This window comes from Pimephales promelas, chromosome 11 (genome assembly GCF_988280905.1).
Source record: "Pimephales promelas chromosome 11, fPimPro1.hap1.1, whole genome shotgun sequence".
Taxonomy (NCBI): Eukaryota; Metazoa; Chordata; class Actinopteri; order Cypriniformes; family Leuciscidae; genus Pimephales; species Pimephales promelas.
The window spans coordinates 8,825,322-8,850,984 of NC_142779.1; the positions used below are offsets into that span (position 1 = coordinate 8,825,322).

Below are 25,663 nucleotides of genomic sequence, written 5' to 3' on the forward strand. Positions count from 1 at the left end.
ATTCAACCAATCATCTAAGCCAACCCTACCTCACCCCTTCTGATAACTGCCTGAGGCCTGGACATCAGGATGAAATGAGATGCTTTTATTCACACACTCTAAAGACTTTTCCTCAAGAAATTAAAAAGTATTTTCACTCATTGTGTGTGTGTGTGTGCTGCATTAATATTATGCAGAGAAAGACATCAGAATGACAGTGGACTTTTCAATCACAACAGTGGAATCCATGCACAGCCAATCAGCCGAACGGCAATGAGGCAGGAATGAGAGAGAGACGATGATAGAGCCCAATCTAACACACCACCACGGGGAAGGGAATCGCTCTGTATTCAGCATCAGCTCTTTTAAAAAAAACACACCAAATCTTGTCATTTAAAATGTGTGGATACTGATTTCGAATTGGATTGTGTCACTGCATCAACTGGAAAATGCAGTAAATTGATGGATCTGAATAAGAAAACAGAGACTCGCATGTCTGTTGGACTAATGGTACATGTCAATCACATCCAGTGGAAACACCAGCAGTCAGGGAAAAACATGAATTGTGTATAATATCCCACATCTGATCATATCATTCTTACCGTCGTCATAGAAAATGAAATTCTGCGACCTGTCTGTGCGAGAGAATCAGAGACAAAACAGAGCCACACACAAACACACACAGAAACGGAGTTCAGATTGGAAAGAGTTAAAGTTAGGCTGAGCACAGAAACACATGTTACGAACCCTAAAAGCAAGCAGAAAGAGTGAAATGTCTCTCAGACACCAATTCAGATAACCCACCACCCACACAGACACACCAAACCTCCCTCTCTCACTAATTGGGGCTGGGTTGTCAGGCAGATGCTCAGGTCTCTTTACTCAGATGAAATATGATTTTTCTCCATCTTTCATTGGGCTTGCATCTTAGCATTTCATTCTAATTTGATCTTCAGACTGATAGACTTTAGGTTGCACGTGCAAGTGTACGTGTGTTTGTGTTAAATGCCTGACGCATCCACATACGATCAATGCGCTCACAATTAGATCCCATTCATGGATTCTCATCCAAATGATCATACATTATAATATTCATGACATTCACATTTCATAATCCAATCACACATCAGTTCATTTGCATGTTCCCAGGCTCATATCATTAATATGATTCTCGCTCACATGTGAGCTATGTCTCCTAGCAACAGAGGGACAAGAGAGAATGTATCATCCTTAGAAGAAAAAAAATCAACCATAATTTAAATCTCACCATTCATACAATCCGGCAGTGTCTGTGCAAAAATTAGGTGCGATGTTAGTCCGGATCAGAGTGGCGATACAGTAAAGTCCAGGGCTAGGCTTAATTGGTGCCCATGATAACGAGTTATATTCTGTGTGTATTCAGTGTGAATTTGGCAATGATGATAAGAATACAGAGATTACTTGTGAGCCGCAAACGATCAATACAATCCCAAAAAAGCATGCTGTCAACTCGTGAAAATCTCAGAGGGAAATGACACATTCCCGATAGATTTACATGATGCCGTGTGTTGTCAAGACTATTTAATTTATTAGAGTGATTTTTTTTTTAAAGAAATCCTTCGGAAAAACTCAGACAAGTATCAAATGAATCTGTGAGCAACAAGTACACATCTAATCATCAGGATAGAAAATAACTAATTGTCTAGTGGTGAGAATTAACAGGGGTGATAAACAAAGACATTCAATTATATCATAAGGCAACCTGTGTTCTAAACGAAAGTTTTCATTTACCCTCATCTCTCATAAGAGATGACAAAGAAAATTTACTCGCTGTAAATACAGGGGTTTTAAACGTGTATACATCAAGGGATGAGCTTTTTATCTTGCCAAAAACACTCTCATTGTGCAGTCACTATATTTAAAATACACTAGACAAAATTGGGATACCTAAACATGGGACTGTACACCAACAGGGACTGTAATGGCATTGCCTTCTAAATACATTTGCAGTTATAACAGCTTCCACTCTTCTGTGAAGGCTTTCCACGACTAGATTTTGGAGAGTTATGTGGGAATTTTTGCCCATTCATCCAGTTAATCAAGCACTGATGTTGGACAAGACTCCAATCGCAATCTTCGCAATCTCCATTCCAGTTCATTCCCAATGTGTTTGATGGGGTTGATGTCAGAGCTATGTGTGGGCCAGTCAAGTTCTTCAACACCAAACTCATCCAACAATGTCTCTAAGGACCTTGCATTGTGCACTGAGGCACAGTCATGCTGTAATAGAAAAAGGTATTCCCCAAACTCATCAAATACTTTAGAAAAAGACTCATATTACCGTAAAACTTCAAATAATAGTCGAGTCTCCTCGACTAGTCACCTGTCTCTTTTACACGTCTGGTGTGGCTGCAGGTTTGGGTAAGTAAAGGCCTGGATCTGTTTTTGTCCCACTAAAGCCTATTTTGATCGGTGAGTGATGTAGAATAGAATAGTGATGTAGAATAGCGCCCCGGCCGCGAGCACGCACTCTCAAATCTTTAAACACGAGCGCTGTCTTGCTCTCTCTCCCTCGCACATATTAATCAAAATCAATTGACACGATAGCAAAAGGTAGGAAGACCGCAGTTTCACGTGAAGCATTTGGAGATTTTTTCTCCTGAATTACCAGGATGGACTAGCTTGTTGCTGGCCTCCTGGGTTGTGGAGGGGCGACTGCCGTCTGAGATGGAGTGAAGGAGTCGCTGTTGTTTGGCTGAGGTCTGAGGTCAGAGCCTGCTGCCGTCTGCCATGATGGGGGAGGAGTAAGGAACTGTGGACTCATCGCTGGCGACCCGAACACAGAGGAGCTGTTGCCGTCCACCAGGCATCGGAGGAGTTAGAGCTCCGTCCAGCGTGTCTTTTTCTCTTTCCTCATCTTCCCTTACCCCCCCCCCCCCCCTCACCACTGGCCTCGCTCTGTTCCATGGCAATTGGCCCCGTCCTTCTTGCCACATAGATCTTCTATGGAAGTCACAGGACCAAAAAAATGTTCTTCCAAATGCAATGATACAATGTTCTACCTGTCAAGCACCCTGCTCGCGCAGACATCGGCACGTTCTGTAAGGCTATGCAGAGTTGTAGACAGTCACAGAGCGCTGCATACAAACAGCAGTGGGAACCACTGAACCAAAACAACGAGCTTATGCTGTGTTCATGCCATGTTGTAACCATAATAACGAGATGACAACCCATGATGTTCTACCCGGAGCCGTTCACATCCTCAGACTCGGATTTATGTGTTTCTACGTCAACACTATCAACAGCAAAATAAATCTGCAGCAGTCAGATGGTACAAGTAAGAGCTCTGTAAGTAGTTTACGTTCATTATTATTCTAATGTTATGTGCTTTGAGACATGAGGTAATTTAAAACATCTTGTGACGCTTTGCAGACTCAGAGTTCATGTGTTTTAAAGGAGGCACTCTGAAGATCTAATGCTTTCAATTTTAGATCGAATGCTAATTTGCTATTGCTAGCCCCTCCAAAATTACATACCTACCCTATCTTTAACTATTCAATCATTTCAATTATCTTATATCCTCAATATTGAATTATACATTAATTTGTACTAATTTATATTTCATATATTGTATTTTTCTTCAAGCCGATCCTGCCTTAAAGCTCTTCCAACTCAACCCTCAGCTTAAGTTTTGTGATTCATCTCTATTTTATTCAACTCCATCTGGGAAGACTTGACCATTGCAGCGAGTCTAATGTGTGAATGACTGGACAGAATAGTGTTATTATCAGCTGACTTCCCTTTATAGGGTCATTCAGAGCAAGTCATCTCTCTGACACATCCTAGAGTAAGTTTTAAAGCCATTGGGTCAGCAGGGATGGAAATGGACTTAATTATTGCTGAAACTTCTTTTTCCTTCTGTCTCTGCACAGTTCCCTCTGTTGCTCATTCTTCAGACCCTTTGATATGTAAAATCTGTATTATGATTTATAAAGCAATTTAAATTAAAATAACATTGACTATCGTCAAACTGTTGTGCTGATATCCTTTGAGGTGTCAGTCAAATCAACTCTCTGAGGTACTAAGCAACCTTTCATGAGCTTTTCATGAAATACCACACAAATAGAAACAAACTCACTCACCATTGACTTCCTGTGACCCAGCGTCTGTGAAGAGTGAGCTCATGATCTCCTCGAAGTTGCAGCCAGGCTCAGCGGTGTGAGGGTCCTGTGAGACGTGGCGGAGCATTGTCTTTAACACATCATCTAGAGAGGCCTCGTCCTCGTGCAGCAGAATACTGGCCCTCTCCAGAAACCCATCCAGATCCCTGTGAGCTCTCACTTCCTCCTCGAAGTTCATCAGCTTCACATACTGAGAGGACACATAGAGGAACATGCAAGCAATGCTAAAAATGTCTACAAAAAAAGAAAAAAGAAAACTTACAAATGTCTTATATTCACATATTAAACAGGGTTTGCGAAATTTTTTAAACAATTACTTTTATTCATTTGATAATGCTGGATACCATATTTTATATATGTATATACAATAATCATAAGTATATAAAAATATCACTTTGACTGCATCACTAAAATAAAATGACTCAAATATTGATTCACTCATACATTGCACAATCGCTTGTGACTAAGTATTACTCTACACAAACGTAATTTCTAGCAGCTGTTCTATTTTACAGCTCAACATAATATGAAAAAGTTTATTCATTATAGAAATTTCCATGTTCCTAGAAAAAAAGCTAATTAAAAATGTCCTTATAGGTTTACTTATAGGTTAAGATCTTAGAGACACTGATTAAAGCAATAAGTTATGGCAAACTGCATTGTATTTTATATGTATGAATGGGATATTGAATATATAATAGGGTTCAAAAAGTCTGAGAAATACTTATATTTTGGATTCTTGTCTAATTTATTACCATACTATAAATTACAAATTAAATTGTCAGCATAACAGTTGTAAATAGTTTATAAATAAGTTTACTTTTCACTTGCACAGATCAAATTCATTATTTCTTAAAATGAATAAAAACAGTGAATGCAAACTCCCGAAGAAAAGAAAGAAAATTATGCAAACCTCCAATAATTTAATATGTTAAATTACACAAATATACTTTAATGTATTCAATCTCAATTTATAAAGCAATCTCATTGCTGTTGACCTTTGATGATCCAATTTAAAGCTGCAGTCCGTAGCTTTTTTTTTGGGGGGGGGGGGGGGGGGGGGGTTAAAAATTACATATTTGAGAAAATACATAACCAGCTAATGTTCAAATCGGTAAGCTAGTAATAATATTTTGAATTCCAGTGGTACTGGTGGATTTCCACGGGAGATTCGAGCATGTCTTTGTGTCATTACGTCACATCTCTACACATAAAGGAGTCTCGGATAGTAGGCTATGAGTGTGAGGATGTTGGAGGTGGAGATTTATAGGCTTTTCTCACAGCACTTGATATAATTAAACTTGTCAATTTGATGGCGGATCCAGAAAGGTTCAAACGACAATCACCAGTGACAACAGATTCACCTGCTGTAAAATGCAAAAGACTTCGTTCAGACTTCGGAGTGGCTAACTTACAGAAAAAAAGACTGCATGCGAAACCAGGGATACATATCGGAAGGACATTACATGTAGTCACGCAATGCTGACGTTGTTAACATTAACAATTTGAGAACAAAGTATAATTTGCATGGTTTTGCGTGATATGATAAGCATTTTTTTTTTAATCAGCGCAATTTACTGCAATGTCAGAACTAGAACAAAAGTGGATGTAACTTACTTGTTTGGATGACATTTTCCAGTGAAAATTATTATGTTGCTCATACTTCCAAAAAGAATAATCTGTGATTCTGAATGTCAGTATCCACACCAGTGCGGTGACTGACAGCAACACAGTCTCCTCAAACATTGTGTTCATCCACGCTGCGCGGTGTTGAACTACAACTCACGTAGAGTTGATAATTCCACAAATAACTGCAATTGCAGATTTCGAACAGAGATGGCAACAAAGATGAAAAACTGCAGATTTTAACCATACTGATAAGCAAAAATGACTTCAGATAAACCTCACATTTGTGTTTAATTTTTTATTTTTTATTGGTGAAATAAAAGTAGACCCCTTTGGTCCCACTTTATATTAAGTGGCTTTAAGTACTATGTACTTACATTGAACAATAAGTACAATGTATTATTTTGTTCCTGTTGTATTGTAAAACACTTTTGCTGCTATTGAGGTGTGATACGGGTAAGGTTAGGGACAGGTGTGGTGGTATGGGTCGGTTTAAGGGTAAGTTAAGGGTTGAGGGAAGGGTCAACTGTGTAATTACAAATGTAATTACATAAAGTAATTATAGCTGTAATTACATGCTGGTATTTTTAAAATATAAGTACAATGTAAAAACATGTATGTACACAATAAGTCCATTGTATCAAATTATTAATTTCAATGTAAGTACATAGTACTTAAAGCCACTTAATATAAAGTGGGACCGAACCTTTTTTCTCAAGTTTCTGCAATCCGGAATGGCAGAACAGCTGAAATGTTTGTTTGAGCTGCACGCTCAACTGTACTGGCGTGAATTTGCATTTCCTTCAGCCTGAGGCTTATTCATTTCACTTCTGGTGTGAAACACCCTGTATATTTTTTGTAATTAAAAACCAAACAATCAAGCCCAGCCCAGATAAGATAAACTAACGCAACAGTAACAGAACACATTACTTTCCATTACTAAGTAATGGAGTTAGCTACTTTTTTAGGGAGTAACACAATATTGTAATGCATTACATTTCAAAGGAAACTTTCCCCAACAGTGGTAATGAAAAAGTCTCACCCTTCGAGAAGTGTTAAGCAGCACACAGCCATGGACATCAGATTCTGTAGGAAAGAGAGAATGGGAAAGCCTAAGGCAAGAATGCTGTGTGCCAAAACAACAACCATCATAAAGCAGCTTTTAAGAACAACTGGTTTCAGAGAAAACACTCTAATAGCATAAAAGTGTTTTTAAAAAAAACAGCAACAGTGAACATAAAATCCATCTACATCAGAGAGCCCCTATTGTGATCTCCTCGATGTAACCCAACATCACAAATATCTGCTATGAAATGAGTACAGTTCCTAAATACAAAACAAAATATCACTCCCACAACACTGTTTATTTGTAATCACCAAATACATCACAGCATACTCCATGGATCACGAGTATCATCCAAACTTTGAAGGGGCAGGATAAACTCGTGTACACACATGTGTGTGTTCCCGTGTCCCTGCCTGTCCTTTATTTGCTTAATTCATGTTTGCTATTGTCCTCAGGTTTGCAGGTTCAGCCTCACATGATGGCTGCATGCTAAGTCTTCCTCCATATAGAGATTATATAAAGCAGACTGCCTTTATCAAATAGAAATCCCTCAGTTATGCGCGTGGCCTGCAAGAAGTCCTGCCTCTGGAAAGAGATATTCAGGGCAGGCAGGATTACCACGACCCACGGCTGACTCCTCCACTGCCTTAGCTCCAAGATTAAAAAGGCCCTCGGATGGGTTTGGGATTAAAATGGGCAATTTGAGAATAAAAGCACCACTTTAAAAGGACAACTTTGGGTTTTAATAAGAGGTAAGTCTATGTGTTAAACTAATAAGGTTATATAACCTCTCTGAAAACCTTTTAATGGCTTATAGTCACTATGTGAAACAGGTTCTTGTATTCTCTCCTCTTCAATCCTTCTATCACTTTTCTACGTGTCATCTCTATCTTCAGATGTTTACGAGTATGCAAAATACATTTAATAATTATGTGAGGTCATCTCATGTTGAACTGAAACACACCGCAATATCTGAGCACCCAATTAAAGCTCAGTGAGTTGCTCGGTATAAAACTCAAAACCACTGTATTAACATGAGATAAAAAGCAGCATTAATTGAGCTAAGACTACACTGGTGCAAACCCTAATCCAAAGAGAATTCAGCAATTAGCCAGTTCTCAAAACCACATCCAATCAAAATAGCATCAATGATTTGCCGGAGGCTGTTAATAGTCGGACATGTGCTCACCCCCGTGGTCTTCTGAAATGAGGAGGCAAAGCCCCTCTCTGTGTTTACTGTAGTCTAATATGAATTCATGTTTCATTGGTTAGGACACGGTGTTATGCTCACCAAGGCTGCATTTATTTGATCAAAAATAAAACAGTAATATTTAAAAATATTAAAATAACTTTTCTATTTATGTAAAATGTATTTATTCCTGTGATGACAAAGCTGAATTTTCAGCATCATTACTTCATCATTACTTCAGAAATTATTGTAATATGCTGATTTTGTGGTCAAGAAACATATTTTTTATCAACTATTTTTATCAAAGCAGTTTTGTATGTTGATTTTTTTCTTTTTTCATTTAACAAATCCTCAAAAAGCACTAAGAATGTGGAGAAGGTTGTGGGTATGGTGATGAATTTTCATTTTACCGAGCTGTGCAGTCACTAAAATCTTACAAATAACTTACAAATAATTTTATTAAATCATTTTTTTTTTTTTTACAAATAGTTTTGATCTGAATCAAAACAAATAGTTTTGATCCTATTCTGACACTAGTTAATCCATTTCCACCCATTCCGGCAAAAACGTTTTGTGGAAGAATAGTAGTGCTGCTAAGAAGGATGTATTTCACTGTTCTCCCATCACATTTACGGTATGCCATGCAGGGTTTCTAATCTTGGACTAATCCTTATTAAAGCTACAAAAGTTCTTCAATCAAGAACAGTTATTGATTTTCTCGATTCCCTTTGTTCTTTGATTAACTACTGACAGGCATAATAAGTGCCTACTGTCCCTTTAAGACCAGCCACTGATAACATAGACGTGGATCTCACACTCGCCTCATTCTCTTCACACTTATTTAAGACTCAACTCAAATTTTATTTATAAAGCACTTTCAAAACCATTAAAATGGCCCAAAGTGCTGTCCACAAGTAATAAATATCTATAAAATACAGACACGTAAAATTACATCAAGACACGACACCCAGACAATCAAACCACAAATCACTCACAGTTGCTATACTCACACCCAGACAATCAAGCCACAAAACACTCACAATATTCAGACCTAATCAAACGCCAAAAGTTTGATGAAATAAATAAGTCTTCAAGTCCTTTCTAAAAATATCCATGCTTGATGAGGATTTTAGAGATAATGGCAACCCATTCCAAAGTGCAGGAGCCGCAACAGAGAAGGAACGATCTCCACTACGCCTCAAGCGAGACCGTGGGATGGTTAGAAGCATGTTCAGAGAGGAGCGTAGGTGACGTTGAGACTGATAAGGGATTATCATGTCCTTCATTCAGGAGCTAGATCATGCAGTGCTTTAAAAACAAACATTAACACCTTATATTGTATTCTGTATTTAACAGGTAGCCAGTGAAGAGATATCAATACAGGTGTTATATGATCCCATTTTCTGGTATTTGTTAAAAATCTCGCTGCAGCATTTTGGACACGCTGAAGACGAGTAACCAGTGATTCACTTATGCCTAGATAAAGAGCATTACAATAATCTAACAAAGGCATGTAAAACAATCTCCAATTCCTCATATGAATGGATTGGTTTCAGCTTAGACTGCTTTTATGTTATGAGGATACTCGACAGAACAGGCATTTTGGCATATTTGTGTGTGTTACTGTTTGTTCATGCCAAGTTCAGGTTCAAAGTATTTGCATGAATAAGAGCAGGGTCATATAATGTAAAGCTTGACAAAGGATGACTAAAATGAACGGATGCTGCATTAATTGTGTTAAATATCCACTTCTAATGGAATTTGCACCGTCCCATTTTATCTGGTCTAGTTTTATTCCTATCCACCGCTGTACAAAATGCCCACGTCACCTCCGCATCACGGCAATTTTGCTCCGGCAGGAAGCAATTACCAAACTTGTTCCGCGTGTTTATCACACTACGTACATATTTTGCGATAGCAAATAAAAAATATCAATTATGAATGCTGTATTCAAATAAATTGATAGTATAACATTCCCCCTGGAAACCCTGGCTATAAGACTTCAACAATAACGCAACATGCTCAAGGGAGGCCAAAGAGATGACACCGCCTTCTAAAACTCTATTGATTGGTGTGGGACCTTGTTACTTTAGGAAAACCAATGGTTAAGACATAATTTGAATTCACATTAGGTAATATTTGTTGTATTTTTGCAGTGTGTAATTATTTCACCTCTGCCTCACCCCCACTAATCAAGTAGCATTAAAAACCCAGCAGTTTGCTAAATAATGTGCCTGGGTGTTTGGTCCAGCCAATTGCTGAAATCAGGGGAATTATAACTTAAAACGAAATGTTTGAAGGCCATGGTTTAAAAATATTCACACACACACACACACACACACACACACACATGCATCTTAGCAAGCTCTTAGCAGTGTCAGAGGAGTGGAACTTGGTTTTAATCTAGACGAGTGCTGACGGCTTGTGCTCTGAGGCTGACAGAACATCAGACTGGATGAGACAACGTGTGAACAAACCCCACCCATCCTAATGCGAGCCCACCAAATGCACAGCAGGAGTCATTTACGCAGAAAAGAGAATTTAACAGAACTAACAGTATTTGAGTACACAGAGAGAGAACATATCCTTGTCTGATTCTGGGTCACCAGTCTACTGATATCACTGAAACTGTGCTCACTTTCAACAGCAGCAGCACGTTAGGGCAGATAGCATCCCTAATCATCCATCATCCATAGGAAATTATAAAGTTTAATTGTTTTCTGTTTCCAAAACAGTAAATGAAGCAGAAATCTTTAATAGGGCAATATTGTAACATGTTTTTCTACTTTAAGTCCAATTATAATGTTAGTTGAGCTTTCTTGCACCTAAAACAGTTCTAGTTTTACACGGCTATTTTCCAGCCTCTTTCTGGTGCTAATTAAACAGTATATTTTGCTACTTCAACTATAAATCTTCTAACATGTAAATGATTTGTGATCAGCTAACCATAGTTGTACACTTTTGTTGTTCATTAGGAAAGTTGAATAGGCGGTGATATTTAAACATGGGTAAAATTATATATATATATATATATATATATATATATATATGCATTTCATGCTAGATTTATATACATATATACATTCCAACAACCAACCTTCGAGACTCATGATTAATTGGTATTTAAATGATTAATTCACCCAAACAAAATGAAAAATCTACTTCTAATTCTAATCAGTAATTACTCACCCTCATGTTGTTCCAACCCCGTAAGACTTTCGTTCATCTTCGGAACACAAATTACAACATGAGGGTGAGTAATTAAGGACAGAATTTTCATTTTTGGGTGAACTAATCCTTTAAGTACTTTAACGTTTGTGTAAACACACCTTTTTCAGATGCGGCTCACATTCAATGTATGGGTTTCGGACAAGACTAATTTTATCTGAGGATGTTAGCTAAATGTCTATTTCACAGACACATTTTGTGATTTAATCCTTTTTGTGTGTTTTCTATCTCTCACACTGCTGTAAAAATTACCCTGCAAATTGCCTACTGTTTTTTTTTTGTTTTGTTTTTTGTAATCTCAAGTTTTTGACTGTGGTATATTATTATTTCTCCTCGTTTATTTTGACCTTTGTTAAATACTGTAAATCAGCTCTATCAGATCTATACCTTCATGCAAACCTCAGCTCAAACCCTGATCAAACACAACTGAATCAGCTAATAAAGTTCTTCAGAAACACATGGGTTTGATCTGAACTCTGCGGGTATAGGTAGATCTCCAGGAACAGGATTGGGCACCCCTAATGTAAATACATTTTTAGTTGAGCTGCCTGGTGAACCTTCATTATGGATTTAGACAAATGTATTGGCAACTTTCTGGATAAAATGTCAGTTGGTGGTTCCAGTACTGCTGGCATCCCATCTGATTTAAAGTAAGAGTTCGATCAATAAACAGAAATGTTTATACTGTATATACAAAAACAAAACAAACAAAAAAAACAGAAATTTTATGATTATGATTAAAACATTCTTTGCACACTTGAAATTATGTTTCTCAGGGTTTTCATAGCAATTATTTGGGTTGCATATGAGTAAATTAAAATGGATTTTTTTTTTTTCCAATTGTCACCTTTGATTACATTTTGCTGCACAGAATGAAGACAGAAAGAGAAGACTTGTGTGGTTTTGAGTGACAACAGGTGACCTGTCACCATGTGGGTTTGGTGGGTGGGGGGGGGGGGGGGGTGCCTCGACGTAATCACCGCACACCTGAGACTGTTGCCGTGGTGACAGCTGACCTGCTAACCTGAGCATCTCCAGAGCTAATCAACAGCTCTGGGTCTAAACTGCCATCCCACCCTGCCATCTCGCTCACAAACACACAAATTCACTGACCTGTTCCTCCTTGGTGTGTCTGGTTGCCGTAGAGATGAATGTCATCTCCTGATGGGATGGGAGAGTCCTGGCCCTCCTCTCGCTCCTCGCTCCCCTCCTCATGTTCTTCTCTCTCCCTCTGCTCTAAGAGGGAGACACACACACACACAACAGCCTCAATCTATATACACTTTTAAACAAATGTAATATTGTTTTACTCTGACAGACAGACACACACACTCTCTCTGTCTCTCTCACACACACGCACACATGCACGCACACACAGCCTCAATCTTTATGTATTTTTAACACGTTTTTATACAGACACACACATACACAACATCCTCAGTCTATATACAGTTTGACATCACACATGTAATTGTAAAATACTGTCAAATGTATGCATTTTGAAAGTAAAACCTGAATTACTCTATAATTTACTGTGAAAAACAGTACATATTATTGCATTTTATACAAATAATTTGTCTTTTTCACATTTTTGTTAAAATAATAAACTCTGATTCATCATGTGGATTTCTATTTTACATCCTATTATTATTATGGTAGTTATTGGTATAATTTAAGGTAAAAAGTTGGATTTGATATACTTTAAGTAGCTTAGTATAGTGACATTATATCACTCAATGAAATATACGTATATAATTTTACAGGATAACAGTGTAGCACAACATAGTATATTCTATATTGTAATATATTATTCATATTTAATATGCTGTACTGTACATTTAATTAATTCGTTTACATCTGAATTGATTTTTCAGCACCAATAAGGGCCAGTTACAATGCAAAAACAACAAGGCTTCAACAATAATCCATTAATTTCTCTCTTTTTTCTGTTATATACAGAGTGTTCTCAGGGTTTAATACCCCACAGATGTGACAGTGCAGCCGGAGTGTGGCTGAAGCTGTGATTTATCCACACAAGGCAGCTCGTTATTGTCCTCGGTTCTCTGGCTGAATGTGGCATGTGAGTGGCTATCGGTTCCATATCTTTCTCTTCATCTATTCATTTATTCACTAATCCTTCCCTCTATTATTCTCTATGTAAAGCTGAAGAGGAGAGGGGGCTGTTAATCCATGTGTGCTCATTGACTCTACCACCTTGTACCTACGGTGAGCGGGCCAGAGGATATTCCTCTCCCCGACGACGGCGCTCCCCTTTTTTCCCTTTTCTCGCTCGCTCTTTCAAGCTCAAAGCACCGTGGTTGATCATATTCATAAGTGTCTGATTCACTGCAAGCCTATTCATGAACAAATTAACTAATTTATTGAAAATACCCCCCATACTTTGTTATAATTATACAGTACGTAAAAACAAGAGCCCCTTGAATTGAACTAAGAGAGAGAGAGAGAGAGAGAGATGACATAAATAGTGATTTCGGAAATGGCTTCTGAGGGTATCTGAACATGCCACAAGCTTTACTTGCACTAACAAATTTTATGCATTTTATTTAACTGACAACATCATCCAGCCACAAGATGAGAGACACTTTTTTGCTGGGATTTTGCTTTAGCAGCAGAACATGTTGTGGAAAATTTGTCTCTCTTTGATGCTGATGAGGAATACAGAAATGTTACAATCTGAAAATTCCTGCAAGTCAGAAATAAAGGCATGCTTTAAATATTGTAGGAAGGAGTGTCCTTCTGCCTGTGTTTTACTCCCAAATGTACCTTCACACCTCTCCTCCCGGCCAAGTACTGAACAAACAAACACACATGAATCAACTCCTACAAACATCTACTCACCCATCTCTTGATAGAAGTACCCATTCTTAGCCATTCCTGAGGAGGGAACCTCTGAAAGAGAAATTAAAACCAAGATTAACAAAATACTAATACATAATAAATAAATACAAACCTGAGTGTGTGTTAAAATAACATAATGTGAGAAAATGTTCTTACTGTATATAAGAACAAAGAAGTTAAAAACACCAATAGAAGTTTTATCTACCACCAATTCTTCAGTACTGAGACAAAACAAGCTACACAAATAAAAGGTTCTTATAATAAAAATCTTTCCAGGAATTATTATGGAGTAAGCTGTTTAACATGTTCAGGTGCAATGTCTGGCTTCTATTTTTCTCGCAAAATGTGATTTTTCCTCACCATTCACTCTATAAATGTCAACACTGACTGTTACAAAATAATGAGTGAAATAGTTATTAAAAATATGGATCAATCTAGCATTCAGATTTAAAAAATAATAATAATTTAGACAACAGGATGGTTTCAAATTGATTTTCAGATCCATCTATTAAATTGTCACCACACAATAGTCTTTTTTTTTTTTTTTGTTGCTATTATCAAGATCAGCTTAACCATAGGAAAATGATTCATTTCTTTACAATTTTGAATTGACATATCTTGAGTGTGACCAGTGAAAATACAGAAAAAAATATTCTTCAACTCACTAGAAAAGTTGTCTGAGCGACTTTTTGTACTCATACAAGGTTAAATATTGACATTTCAGGATGAAGATTTTGCAAGATATGACCAGTTAACCTACCAGTTAAGTTAAAAAATGTTTCATAATGGTCAGAAAACTTTTAAAAGAGGAATATTTAGGAAGGGAAAAAAATTCTCTCTAGAAGTCTAGATGTCATGTTTCATTAAAACATGCAGATGTATACCTCTGTTGTTATTAAATTTAATATTTGATGTACTTTTCAAGTTATGGTCAGAGGACAATGATTTGTATTCATATCATTCAAGTGATAATCTATGATTTATTTCAATGATTAAATTTTTTATTGATAAATAGCTTATGTCACACTTCCTGCTCGCGGAGTAGGGATTCAGAACTTCCGGTCAAGAGTATTTCTCAATAAGGATTTAGATTATGAGCTAAATTGTCTAAACCATCCGAGGTAGACTGACCACGAGCAATGAGGTTGTGAAACAAAGGTTTTTGCTCCAGTAGAAGCATTTAAGTTTGTATGAAATCAACCTTGTTTTAAGAAAATCTTTTTATCCGTTTTATCCGCAATCTTATGAAAAAAAAACTACACTACCCACAATCCTAAGCGTAGCAGCAAAGTCTGCTGATTGGTCCAACTCGCTGTTATCATAGAAACGTTTACCTTACTGGCTAACTGCTAGAGCTATAACATATCAAAGAATTTGCTGACTTTAGTACTAATTGTTGGTGCTTTTAATACACATGTAGAAATGAAATGAAAACTCTATTGAAGTTAGACAACACGTGTCAGGACCGGTGTTGGGCATGTTACTGAAAAAAAGTAATTAGTTATTGTTACAAGTTACTTCCCACAAATAGTAACTGAGTTAGTAACAGAGTTAAATCTTTATAAAAGTAACTAATTACCAGGGAAAGTAACTAGTGCGTAAAAAACTGTTAAAATAGGCCTATGTCAAATAACTTGGATGCACCCAATATTAAATATGATAAATTAATGGACACTATAGAATAAATTATTACTATAAAACAGTGTACACTAATATACACTATTGTAATGTTGCAGTGGGACAATGTGAGAATTCAATAAAATTCAATATATTATTTTAAATGATTAAATATTAAATTAATATCATTAATATAGTAAAACAATAAAACAAAATTTTAGGATTTAGAACTTTTAATATTTAATATTGCACAGACCACAACTGGCCAGCAAATAAACCAAAAAATAAATTGTGCTTAAATGTAGCAAAAATGAATAAATAATAATAATAAAATATACATACACTCTTTGTAGTGAAAATTAAAAATGATAAACAGTTTAACAAGAAGTGCTCCCAGAACCCAAATTCCCAGAACTTTGCCTGCATTTTTTTAGATTTTATTTGTATAACCATGTAAATTAATTAAAACATTGCAGATGATACCAATAGGCTACAGAGATTATTCTAATGCTGAAATTTATTTATAAACAAACTATATAATGCTCGGACACACTCGGTCTCTCTCTTTCCGAGGAATTTAGACACAGTTGCTCCGTTGCGCTTAAAGAAGATAAAAAAATAGTGTACCAAATCTCTCTGCAACCTGCCTGAAGTCACATTTGACGATGTGGTTCGGATGGTAAAGGAAAACTCTCAAGTGGAAACGTCAAAACTGAGGAAAGGGTTACAAGTGTTGTTATAGCTCTAGCCACTTGTCCAGCGGTATCTATCAGACTCCACCATTGTAAAAAGCTAACCGGAAGAACCGTATCCCTACTAAAAGACGTACTTCCGGTCTTCAATTCAATCTCAAAACTAACGGCAGGCAAATCTGTCCCATGTTTTGTCTTATATCTCAAGAATCAGCATATGACACACAAGTTGTGCCCTTAAGATGGTCACTAAACAGGCACATATCTGCAAAACACAATTTTAGTGATACACACAAAAATTCACGTATTCACAGCAACAAGCTCACACTTAGGCATAAACACATGCACATGGATCCAGCACACATACTCCCACACCTGTGGCCTACATTCATTTGCTGCAGTTTAAGGGGATATTTATGAGGTGAAGTCAGCCGTGACTGAGGTTTCTCTATCCCCACTTTCTGACTCCCTTAATTGTCAGGTACCTCTTTCCAGCCAAACACCCTCTCTAAAGAGAGTTTGCATGTAGGGCTGGCGCACAAACACACACACCAAAACAACTTGCACATATCTCGTCCTGTCGTACAGAGAATAGACTACATCAGGCATACTGACAGAGAGTTTGTCTTATATTTCTCTTTAGAGACAGCACAAAAACATGAGCTGCTGAGCTGATATATTCAGCAGGATGTAAAAAAGCAGAATGTGTCATTACAGGAAACAGACTGTCAGAATATAAAGCTGAATATAAAACTCCTATCAGCTGGTAAGTCCAACATAAGAGGCCTCTATACCTTACAACCCTCGTTCTGTACTTTAAATGTGCACTTATTTAAAATAAATTTCACAATTTCAAAACATTTCCTTAAGACTGGATTTATATACAACAAAGACATATCTAAGCTAACATTCTGATGCTCATTAAAATTTAGATTCCTCTTATCGATGCCTTTTTAATGACTTAAAACCATTCAAGCACAAGAAGACCCGCACGCTCTTTCCAAAACTTGTGCAAAAAGAAAGCCACCTCTCATACTGTGTATAGTGTAGGATACTGAGTTATCTTCCACGCCTTTTTGCACTTGACAAATACAAGCAAAAATTTGTCTTAAATGAACATAAAGAGTTGACAAAGAGAAAAGCATGTGTACTAGAATTTATTCAAGTCATGCATTTTGACTATTAACAAATAATAATAATGGTGATAGCAGCGCTCCAATTTGTGTATGGGTTTAGTGGTGCAGCGCGACACTCGGATTTCTTGTTTAGTGGTCTGAGTGCCCGGTAGTCCCGTGAGATCATCTGTCATTGTTCTGGTCTCATCGCATTCAATAACAAATAGCAATTGGGTAGTAGTAATAGTATGTAGGCTATTTTCAATTCAAAATGTACAAAAAAAAAACCTGTTAGATTGCAGAAGCAGATCATCCTAAAAATTTTACTTAACATTTTTGTCATCCAATAACACAGACAGCAGAGTGTAACAGAGTACAATTTGGCCTTTTCTGATTATGTGATTCTGTAGGGGGTGTTATGACCCTGTAGTAGTTATGACCCAATTTTAATTTAACACAATTTTACAGGATCTGACGGTTATGACAGTAATCAATTTAAAGGTCATTTTCCTAATTCCATCATAACTGCTTTTTTTATGCTGATGTATGAATTTTTATGTGAAAAGATGTTTAAAAAGCAGACAATGTAAATATAGTTAGGATATATACAATTAGGATAAATTTGTGATTTAACTGTTTTGAACACGTGAAAGTGATTAGTGTCTCTCCAGTTGTAGAGTTTATCCTACAAAACAAATATCATATCTAAAAGTCATAATTTAGAATTTTCATCCGTTGAAAAATCAAAACACAATGACAAAATAATCCTTCAGAGTCTCATAGCAGTTTACATCAAATAAGATTTAGAGTGTACTCTGACTGATATCTATGATTACAGTAAAAGCCCCAAGGTCACCGTATAAGGTCACCCTTGCATTCACGCAACTCATACTATTACAAGATGCTTGCAGCCCACCCAGATCTAATCAACAACGTGCACTAGCATTTGCATAATTATAATAATAATAATAATTTAGGAAGCAGAGTGTAAGCTGGTGAGGCAGGCGGAAAAACAACTCTCTCCCTCCCCTGCCATTCAAAGTCAGTGACGACACAGCAGCCGATTGGTATTCTGTGCATGCTCCCATCAAAACCGTCCCTAGAGACAAAACACCTTCAGCCATGCCTACAGGCCCTCCGGAGGGGACGTAGTCACTGTGCTATTTACCCCCACTCTGACCTTTCACTTGGTACTTTGTCTCTGCTGCCTTCAGCTATGGGTACTATGCGACCAACCTTTACCAACCTCTGGCTTAACGTCTGATCTGAAGATATTTCTCTAATGTCACATTACTGCATGCTTATTTTCACCCGGCCCGCCTGTTGATATGCAAAGGAAGTGAGCAGGACTGATAGAGGAAGTGTAGCTGCAGCACTTTCAGCCTTAAATCACTCAGGGCCAGGGATGGGCATGACTTTAAGCATCACACTTCCTCTTTAGAGGTTACTGTAGGCCCGCTACGCTGGCTAGAGCCAGAGCAGGGATGTCCCAATCAAGTTTTTTGTACCCCCGATCCGATAAGAGAAACTGAATATTGAATATCTGCTGATACTGAGTCCTGATCAGATACTTGTATTTTCTTAGAGCTAGACGAACACTTTCAGTACATTAAATTTATTAAAATCAATCCAATGTATACAGGGATGTACAGAGTTTCTCAGGGGAATGAGAGAAAAGAGACTGAACAAAAGCTTTTTTGGATTAAATCTTATCTTAAAATCCTGCTAATCACATTAATACAAGGAAACATGGACAATTGATAACTCAAATTAAAAAAAACAAAACAGAAAATACCTGGTGTAGACTGAGTCGCAAACAAACTCCTAATATCTGATCATCATTACTAACACAGGAAGTGCAGTATTGGCAAACAGGAAGCAAGAGCTGGCAGAACAGGTCTTTATTGTGTGTGCGTGTGTTTGAATATCTGAATGTCAGTGTAGTTTTACTCTCAAGCACACAGATCATCATTGTTTGCATATGCATTTAATACCATGACTAGATTCAGCTCAACTACAGAGATGAGCAGATGTGTGAGTCACAGACTGAGGCTTAGTAACCAGTCAGTCCTTTCCCTTTACACAAACACAAACACACACAGGCAATTTCAGGCTATCTGCGCCAGCGAGCAGTGAGAGGGGTGTCTCTTTAAAGCTTGGTGGTCTGGTTGTTAAGAAATACTCTTGTATGTGGTTAGTGTGCAACAAAACCACAAAAAGCCTGTGCATCTATTCGGTTTCATACTCAAAATAAAGAGCATAAAAGATCAAATATGCATCAGTATCGCTGTCGGTCTCCTTTTCCTTCTCTCGTTGCTTTCATTTTTGATATTATTTTTTTCAGACTAGACAAGACACGCTAGAAAAATACAGTCAGGATAGAACAACTCTCTCTGGCGAATAATGCAAATTTGTAGATAAAAGTACAAGAAGATGAAACAACAGTGCAAGTGTGAGTGTGTTTTGCATGGTGTAGTATGTCGTATAGTAGAGTTGTCCTTTCTTTCTCACACACAAACACACACAGTTAAAATAGCTCATCACAGAGGTGCTAGGTCACACAAGACTTCCTACAAGACAGCAACCTTAAAGGGACAATGTGTCCTTTTTTAATGTATTTTATTATTTAAAATCGATATTTTTATTCATAAATATGTTTTCAATGGTGTACAAATACCTCTGCCAATTACCGCCAATCATCACAGCGCGTTTTCGCTTAGAGCCAGCGTGACGTGACTAAAGGTAGCAGAAGCGGAGGAGCAGAGCAGTGAGAGGCGCTTGATTACAAAAATGCGCGAGAACTGAACAAGACGTAGTAGAAAAATAATGTAGTTCTCGCTCATGCGTCGTGGAAATCTCTTGAACTCTCATCTCAGGCCCTTTAATGTCGGGATAGCTTTTCCAGGTGGATAGAGATAATACAGGAGGAAGAGTTCAAGAGAGACGCTGAAGTCCTGCTTTCTGCTCGACAGGCAAGTGCTATTGGAAGACATCCTGTCATATCTTTTTGGTACATAATGACTACCGTAGATGCAACGCGCATTTGAAAAAGTAAGGCGCTGGAGAGCACAATTCGTTTTAATGCAGAATACATTTTCACTGCAAGATGGGAGTAATTCCTACACATTGTCCCTTTAATGTGACATTCCTTTTTGTAATTGAACCTCATAATAAGTGCATCAGAAATTACGCAGCCGTGACGCATCCAGATCTTCAGGACTGATAACAGCAGTTCAAGCAAGTTTATATTTTGTAAATTTGACATTTTGTAAATTGTAGTTCATCGAAAATAAAAAATTACTCAGCCTCACGTCATTTCAAACCAGTATGACTTTCTTTCTTCCATGGAATTAAAAATAGATAGGGACAGAGGCTGTCAGGCACCAAAAGTTATATAAGTACCATCAAAAGTCCTCTGTTCTCACATCTCATCATGGAGAACAAACGTGTCAGGACTCATCTTGACAAGCCATCTTTGGATGTATCAATGTGCACAGTGTTAACTGTAATTTTGAATCGGGTCACACTTTATATTTGATGTTTTTTTACTACTCTATACTGATGTCAAAAAATTTACAGTAACACTTTTTACAGTGTCCTTATTACACAAAGTTGCAAGCAACTACTGATGGAGAGCATCCACCTGGATGATGCAATGGCAGCCATATTGCGCCAGAACGCCCACCACACACCAGCTTACTGGTGGAGAGGAGACAGTGATGAAGCCAATCAGTATATGGGCATGATCAGGAGGCCATGATGGATATAGAGGCCAAACAGGCAAATTTGGCCAGGATGACGGGGTTACACCCCCTACTCTTTTTCAAAGGACCTCCTGGGATTTTTAATGACCACAGAGAGTCGGGACCTCTGTTTAACGTCTCATCCGAAGGACTGAGGGATCTCATCCGAAGGATCGAAAGACTCAGAAGGCAAAGTAATTATTTATGTTCCCTGTTAATGCATTATAATGATTTCTTGATCAGAATATGATCAAGATTGCACAGTTGGATGTGTTCAAGGAATTCGCTGTTTAAAACATTTTAAAGCCACTTAAATGAACGAAATGACTCGAAAAAAAGATTTGTTCATTTTGATGAACAAGATCGAACAAGAGTCAGTAAAATGATCCAAACTTCCCATCACTAGTAAGTTGACAGAGTGAATCTATGAGTTGGCGTGAATAAATGGGGGCATATTAGCATAATTAGCATAGTCATAGATCCGCATATACTACTGTAAATGCAGCAAGCGTGTAGTATTTTAGGGCATGAAGACATTTTTTTCACATAATTTTTCATTTTAATTTTGGTAATTAAAGATGAGTTTTAAGGAATAAAAATGATTGACTACAGGGCACTTTAGTTAATATTACTTATTTGTGTAATTATACTCTAAAAAGGACACCTTAAAATAAAGTGTAATCCAATATATTGTGTTCATCTTGTATTGCAAAATGCTTTTGCTGCTATTGAGGTGGTATATGGTTAAGGTTAGCAACAGGGCAAGTGGTTAGTGGTATGGTTAAGTTAAAGGGTGTGGTCAACAGTCTAATTATAACGGCAGGCATTTTAAAAAAAATACAATGTAAAAACAATAAATGCATTATATATACAATAAAAAACATTTTCTGAGCTCAACAGCCCCTGTACCCATACAATAATTTCCAGTGTATGAGAAGGATATTCTTCAAAACATCTTTCATATTCCACAGAAGCAAGAAAACCAAGGGTTTTGGAATGACAAGAAGGTGAATAAATGATTACAGAATTATTTCTGGGAGAGATATCCCCTTAACTTTTCATCAAGAGAAGAATTAATTTGTCAAGGAAATCTCACGGCGCATCTCGTCAGGTTTGCGTAATGTAAAAAAAATAAATCTAGTAAATTGAGTTTGTGCGGCTGTTACATCCAGCCATATGGCACCACACTCAGGCAGACCAAAAACATTAATCCCTGCCCTGACAAATGGACAATGTGCATTAAACAATTGAAAGTAAAAAAAAAAGGGCACATGGCCTGCAATATAAAAGCACATTAAACATGTGAATGCACCTTTTACATAAGCCATTTACAGCTGTGTCACAAGAGAATGTACAAATACAGAAAACATGTGCTTCATTGGGTTCAGAGATGCTGTTTGGGAATTTAATCGCTGTTATTTCACAGACTTTAGGTTTTAAATCTTTTAAATCCTGCTATACCTGTACAAGTAGGACCATGCTTTGCCACAGATATGACTGTGGCTATATGTGATGGATAAGCTGTGATAGAAAGAAAGCCGTCTCTTGCGGGTTTTGATGGTTTTTACTTGTCCAACAGGGTGTATTGATGGCCCTTTAGCATAGATACACTTCTACTACACAGACAGGCAGAAAGAGAGATACATGAGACAGATTAAAGGTGCTCTCTGCCACTTTTTAATGTCACTTACAGCCCTATGAGAGAGCGAGCAGGAAAGAGACTTAATATGCCTGCAGGCATTTTGGCACTCGAGTCTCCGACTGCATAGAGAGGGAATTCCTTCTGAAGACCAGTAATGACACACACACATACACACATGCTGGTTCTTTTGAGAATAAGAAAAGAGTGTGATGAGCCGAGGAGAAGGAGAGAGTGAGGCTGACAGAAAATTCCTTGAGAGAAAACGCCAAACAGTTGACGATGCATTCTCGCCACAAATAAACCGTGGAAAGAGACAAAGAAATATTAATAAGCATGCTGTTGTGGGAGTATTGTTATAACTCAATGTTATAATTAGGAAATGAGGAAAATTACTGAAATAAGCATGCTGTCTTTGAGATGCATTTGACTTTAAAGTCTAGTCCAGTTCGGAGTTTATTCTGATCAAGAACTGCCTACTTACTTGGGAAAAAAGTCTTATATGAAATCGAACAGTTATAGTTGTTCTTACATGAGAACATTTAGGGGCATGTTTATCATAAATGTTTGTTTTACTTTTAAATGATTCTTTCTCCTGAATCAATTCAATGGATTCTTTTCACAGACTGAGATGACACATTTCCAGTTATTAACAGCTTAGCTTTTAGCTTTTTTCCCATTATTTTAATAAAAAAACAATTGTAATGCACATTTATAACAACATACTTTGTGCTTTATTACCTTGGCATTAAATTCTGCTGCGTGACTGTCTGGAATAAAACAGCTCAGGGAGTGACATCAAATTTGACATCTTTCTCTCTTCTGAACAACGTAATCAATCTCTCACGATTTTTTTCCCTCTTTAAAGTCTATTGCTATTGGGGCAACTGGGAAAGCAGAAATGATATTTTTTGGTAATTTCCATTCACCACTAGAAGTTTAGCTCACATCACGACAACTTCTGCTTCTATGAAGCCTGGAATGTGAAAAGTGTCCAAAAATGAAAGATCAAAAGAGGATGCAGCAACTGTGAACAGCAATTTTCAAGAATGTGTGTACACATTTTGTCCATTCAAGTGCTAAATATACAGAATATCCTTATTCAAATATTTTTTTTTTTTAAATGGCAACCTGGAAAACAAATCCTTCCTCAACCTGGTACCTTGAAATCACTCTTTTTTCCACATTATACCACAGAAGATGTGTTGTATTGGCCAATCAGATCAGTACTGGCAATTTCAGCCGGCTCTTGCTTTTCGTGAGTGCAAAATGCATCAGTGAACAGACTGTGGGCGGTCTGTTGGAATGCCATCTGAGGGTCGTCTGATTGTCATAGAGAAAATACCCTTCTGGTAATAGATTTATTAAATCCCTGACACAGAGTTAGGTGTAACGCAGTTATAATGTTATTCACATGTTCATTTGAAATAACCTACTCTCCCTGAAATTCGGAAGCTGCAGCCATTTGAGTCTGTGCTTTTAGATGAATTTCAGATGGTAGGGATGTTTCTGCACGGCACAGCTTGGCTGATGCCTCCGTCTCACCTCATTCTCTCCGTGTGATAGGAGCAATCACCGAGTGACCCTGATAGTGATCTATGCATACTCTACACATCACATGGTGTTATATAGTCGTATGCGAGCCAGCGTCTCCATATCTGCCTCTCTTCATCTCACTCTCTATAAGCCGCAGGAGAAAATACGCAGAGCGGAGAGTGTGCAAAAGCAAACCACACCAAACAGTAACAGAAAAACCAGCATCTAGTTAACATAACGATAATGGCATTAGATCTCACTCTCTTTAACCCATTTATTCCTGAAAAGCATCATCTTAGAACACAGGAAAGAGAAACGGAGGTGACAATTGAAAGAGAAAGGTAGACGTCAAGATCCAGTCACCGCAGCGCTAACATGCTCCAACATGACAAGCCGTCTTTAATCACACAGCAGCAAGGGGACACACAGCTTAAATGTGTTTGCATGGACACTATTGTCCTGCACATCAAGGGAATACGGATTTTTCTTTCCTTTATATCTCGGCTGCTCTGGTATCGTGAGTGCTCTGCTGGGGGATTCCTGCTAATTGCTTGCACATTCCCTTCTTCCTCTATTAAAGCCAGGCCACCATTCCCTCTTACAATCTACAGTAACGCCGCCACTAGAGAAGAAGACCAAACCGGAGACAAAACATAAGCGAGAGAGAACAGAAAAAGGATACAGCTGTATCATAAGTGTCCTTATGAGGAATGTGAATTCTGAACTAAAAAAGAAAGACTGTTTGACATTTGAAGGCCATGATGGTATCTAGTTTATGCCAAAGACGGTTTGTCACACAGCCCGACACGACGACTGACCGCGTGTGTTCTAGTGCATCAGAAAGGTGGCCGCGCATCTGTGTGTTCGTCTGCCATATGCATGTTGTGGCGTATCACCAAGTGGCATGTGTGTGAGGTTTCTCCCTTGGCACACGGGCAGCTTCGCAATCAAAGGTCGGAATTCATCAACACTGGCATCCTCCGACATCTTGAAGCAATCTAAGGTTTACGCCAAGGGTGGGCGGGGGTGGGGGGGGTGCGCGTCTGTTTGCCTGAGCGTGGGTGTTTGTGTGTGCGTGGATGCGAGAGGGGGTTCCTGACATACGCTAACAGAAAGTGAGGACGGCGCATTTGAAACTTTTCCTGTGAGCTATATTTAATCCATTACGGAGAAGCAGAGGCATGTCTTTCTACGATCAGACTTTGAGCGGAAGA

At 37.8% G+C, this 25,663-nt stretch overlaps 1 protein-coding gene across 7 annotated transcripts in view; it reads right to left on the minus strand.

Annotated features, from left to right (window-relative positions):
- The window catches only part of slc4a11 (solute carrier family 4 member 11), a 57,546-nt gene that overhangs the window by 24,318 nt on the left and 7,565 nt on the right, over positions 1-25,663 (minus strand). For 3 of the 7 annotated variants that reach the window (XM_039672191.2, XM_039672194.2, XM_039672192.2), the window contains exons 2-6: positions 14,108-14,158; positions 12,362-12,484; positions 6,808-6,851; positions 4,101-4,329; positions 582-614 (exon numbers count right to left, since the gene is read on the minus strand). In XM_039672191.2, coding sequence (XP_039528125.2) covers positions 582-614; positions 4,101-4,329; positions 6,808-6,851; positions 12,362-12,484; positions 14,108-14,158 — 480 coding nt within the window. The remainder of the gene's footprint in view (positions 1-581; positions 615-4,100; positions 4,330-6,807; positions 6,852-12,361; positions 12,485-14,107; positions 14,159-25,663) is intronic. The other 4 variants (XM_089116875.1, XM_089116874.1, XM_039672193.2 and 1 more) reach the window with 2 other exon arrangements.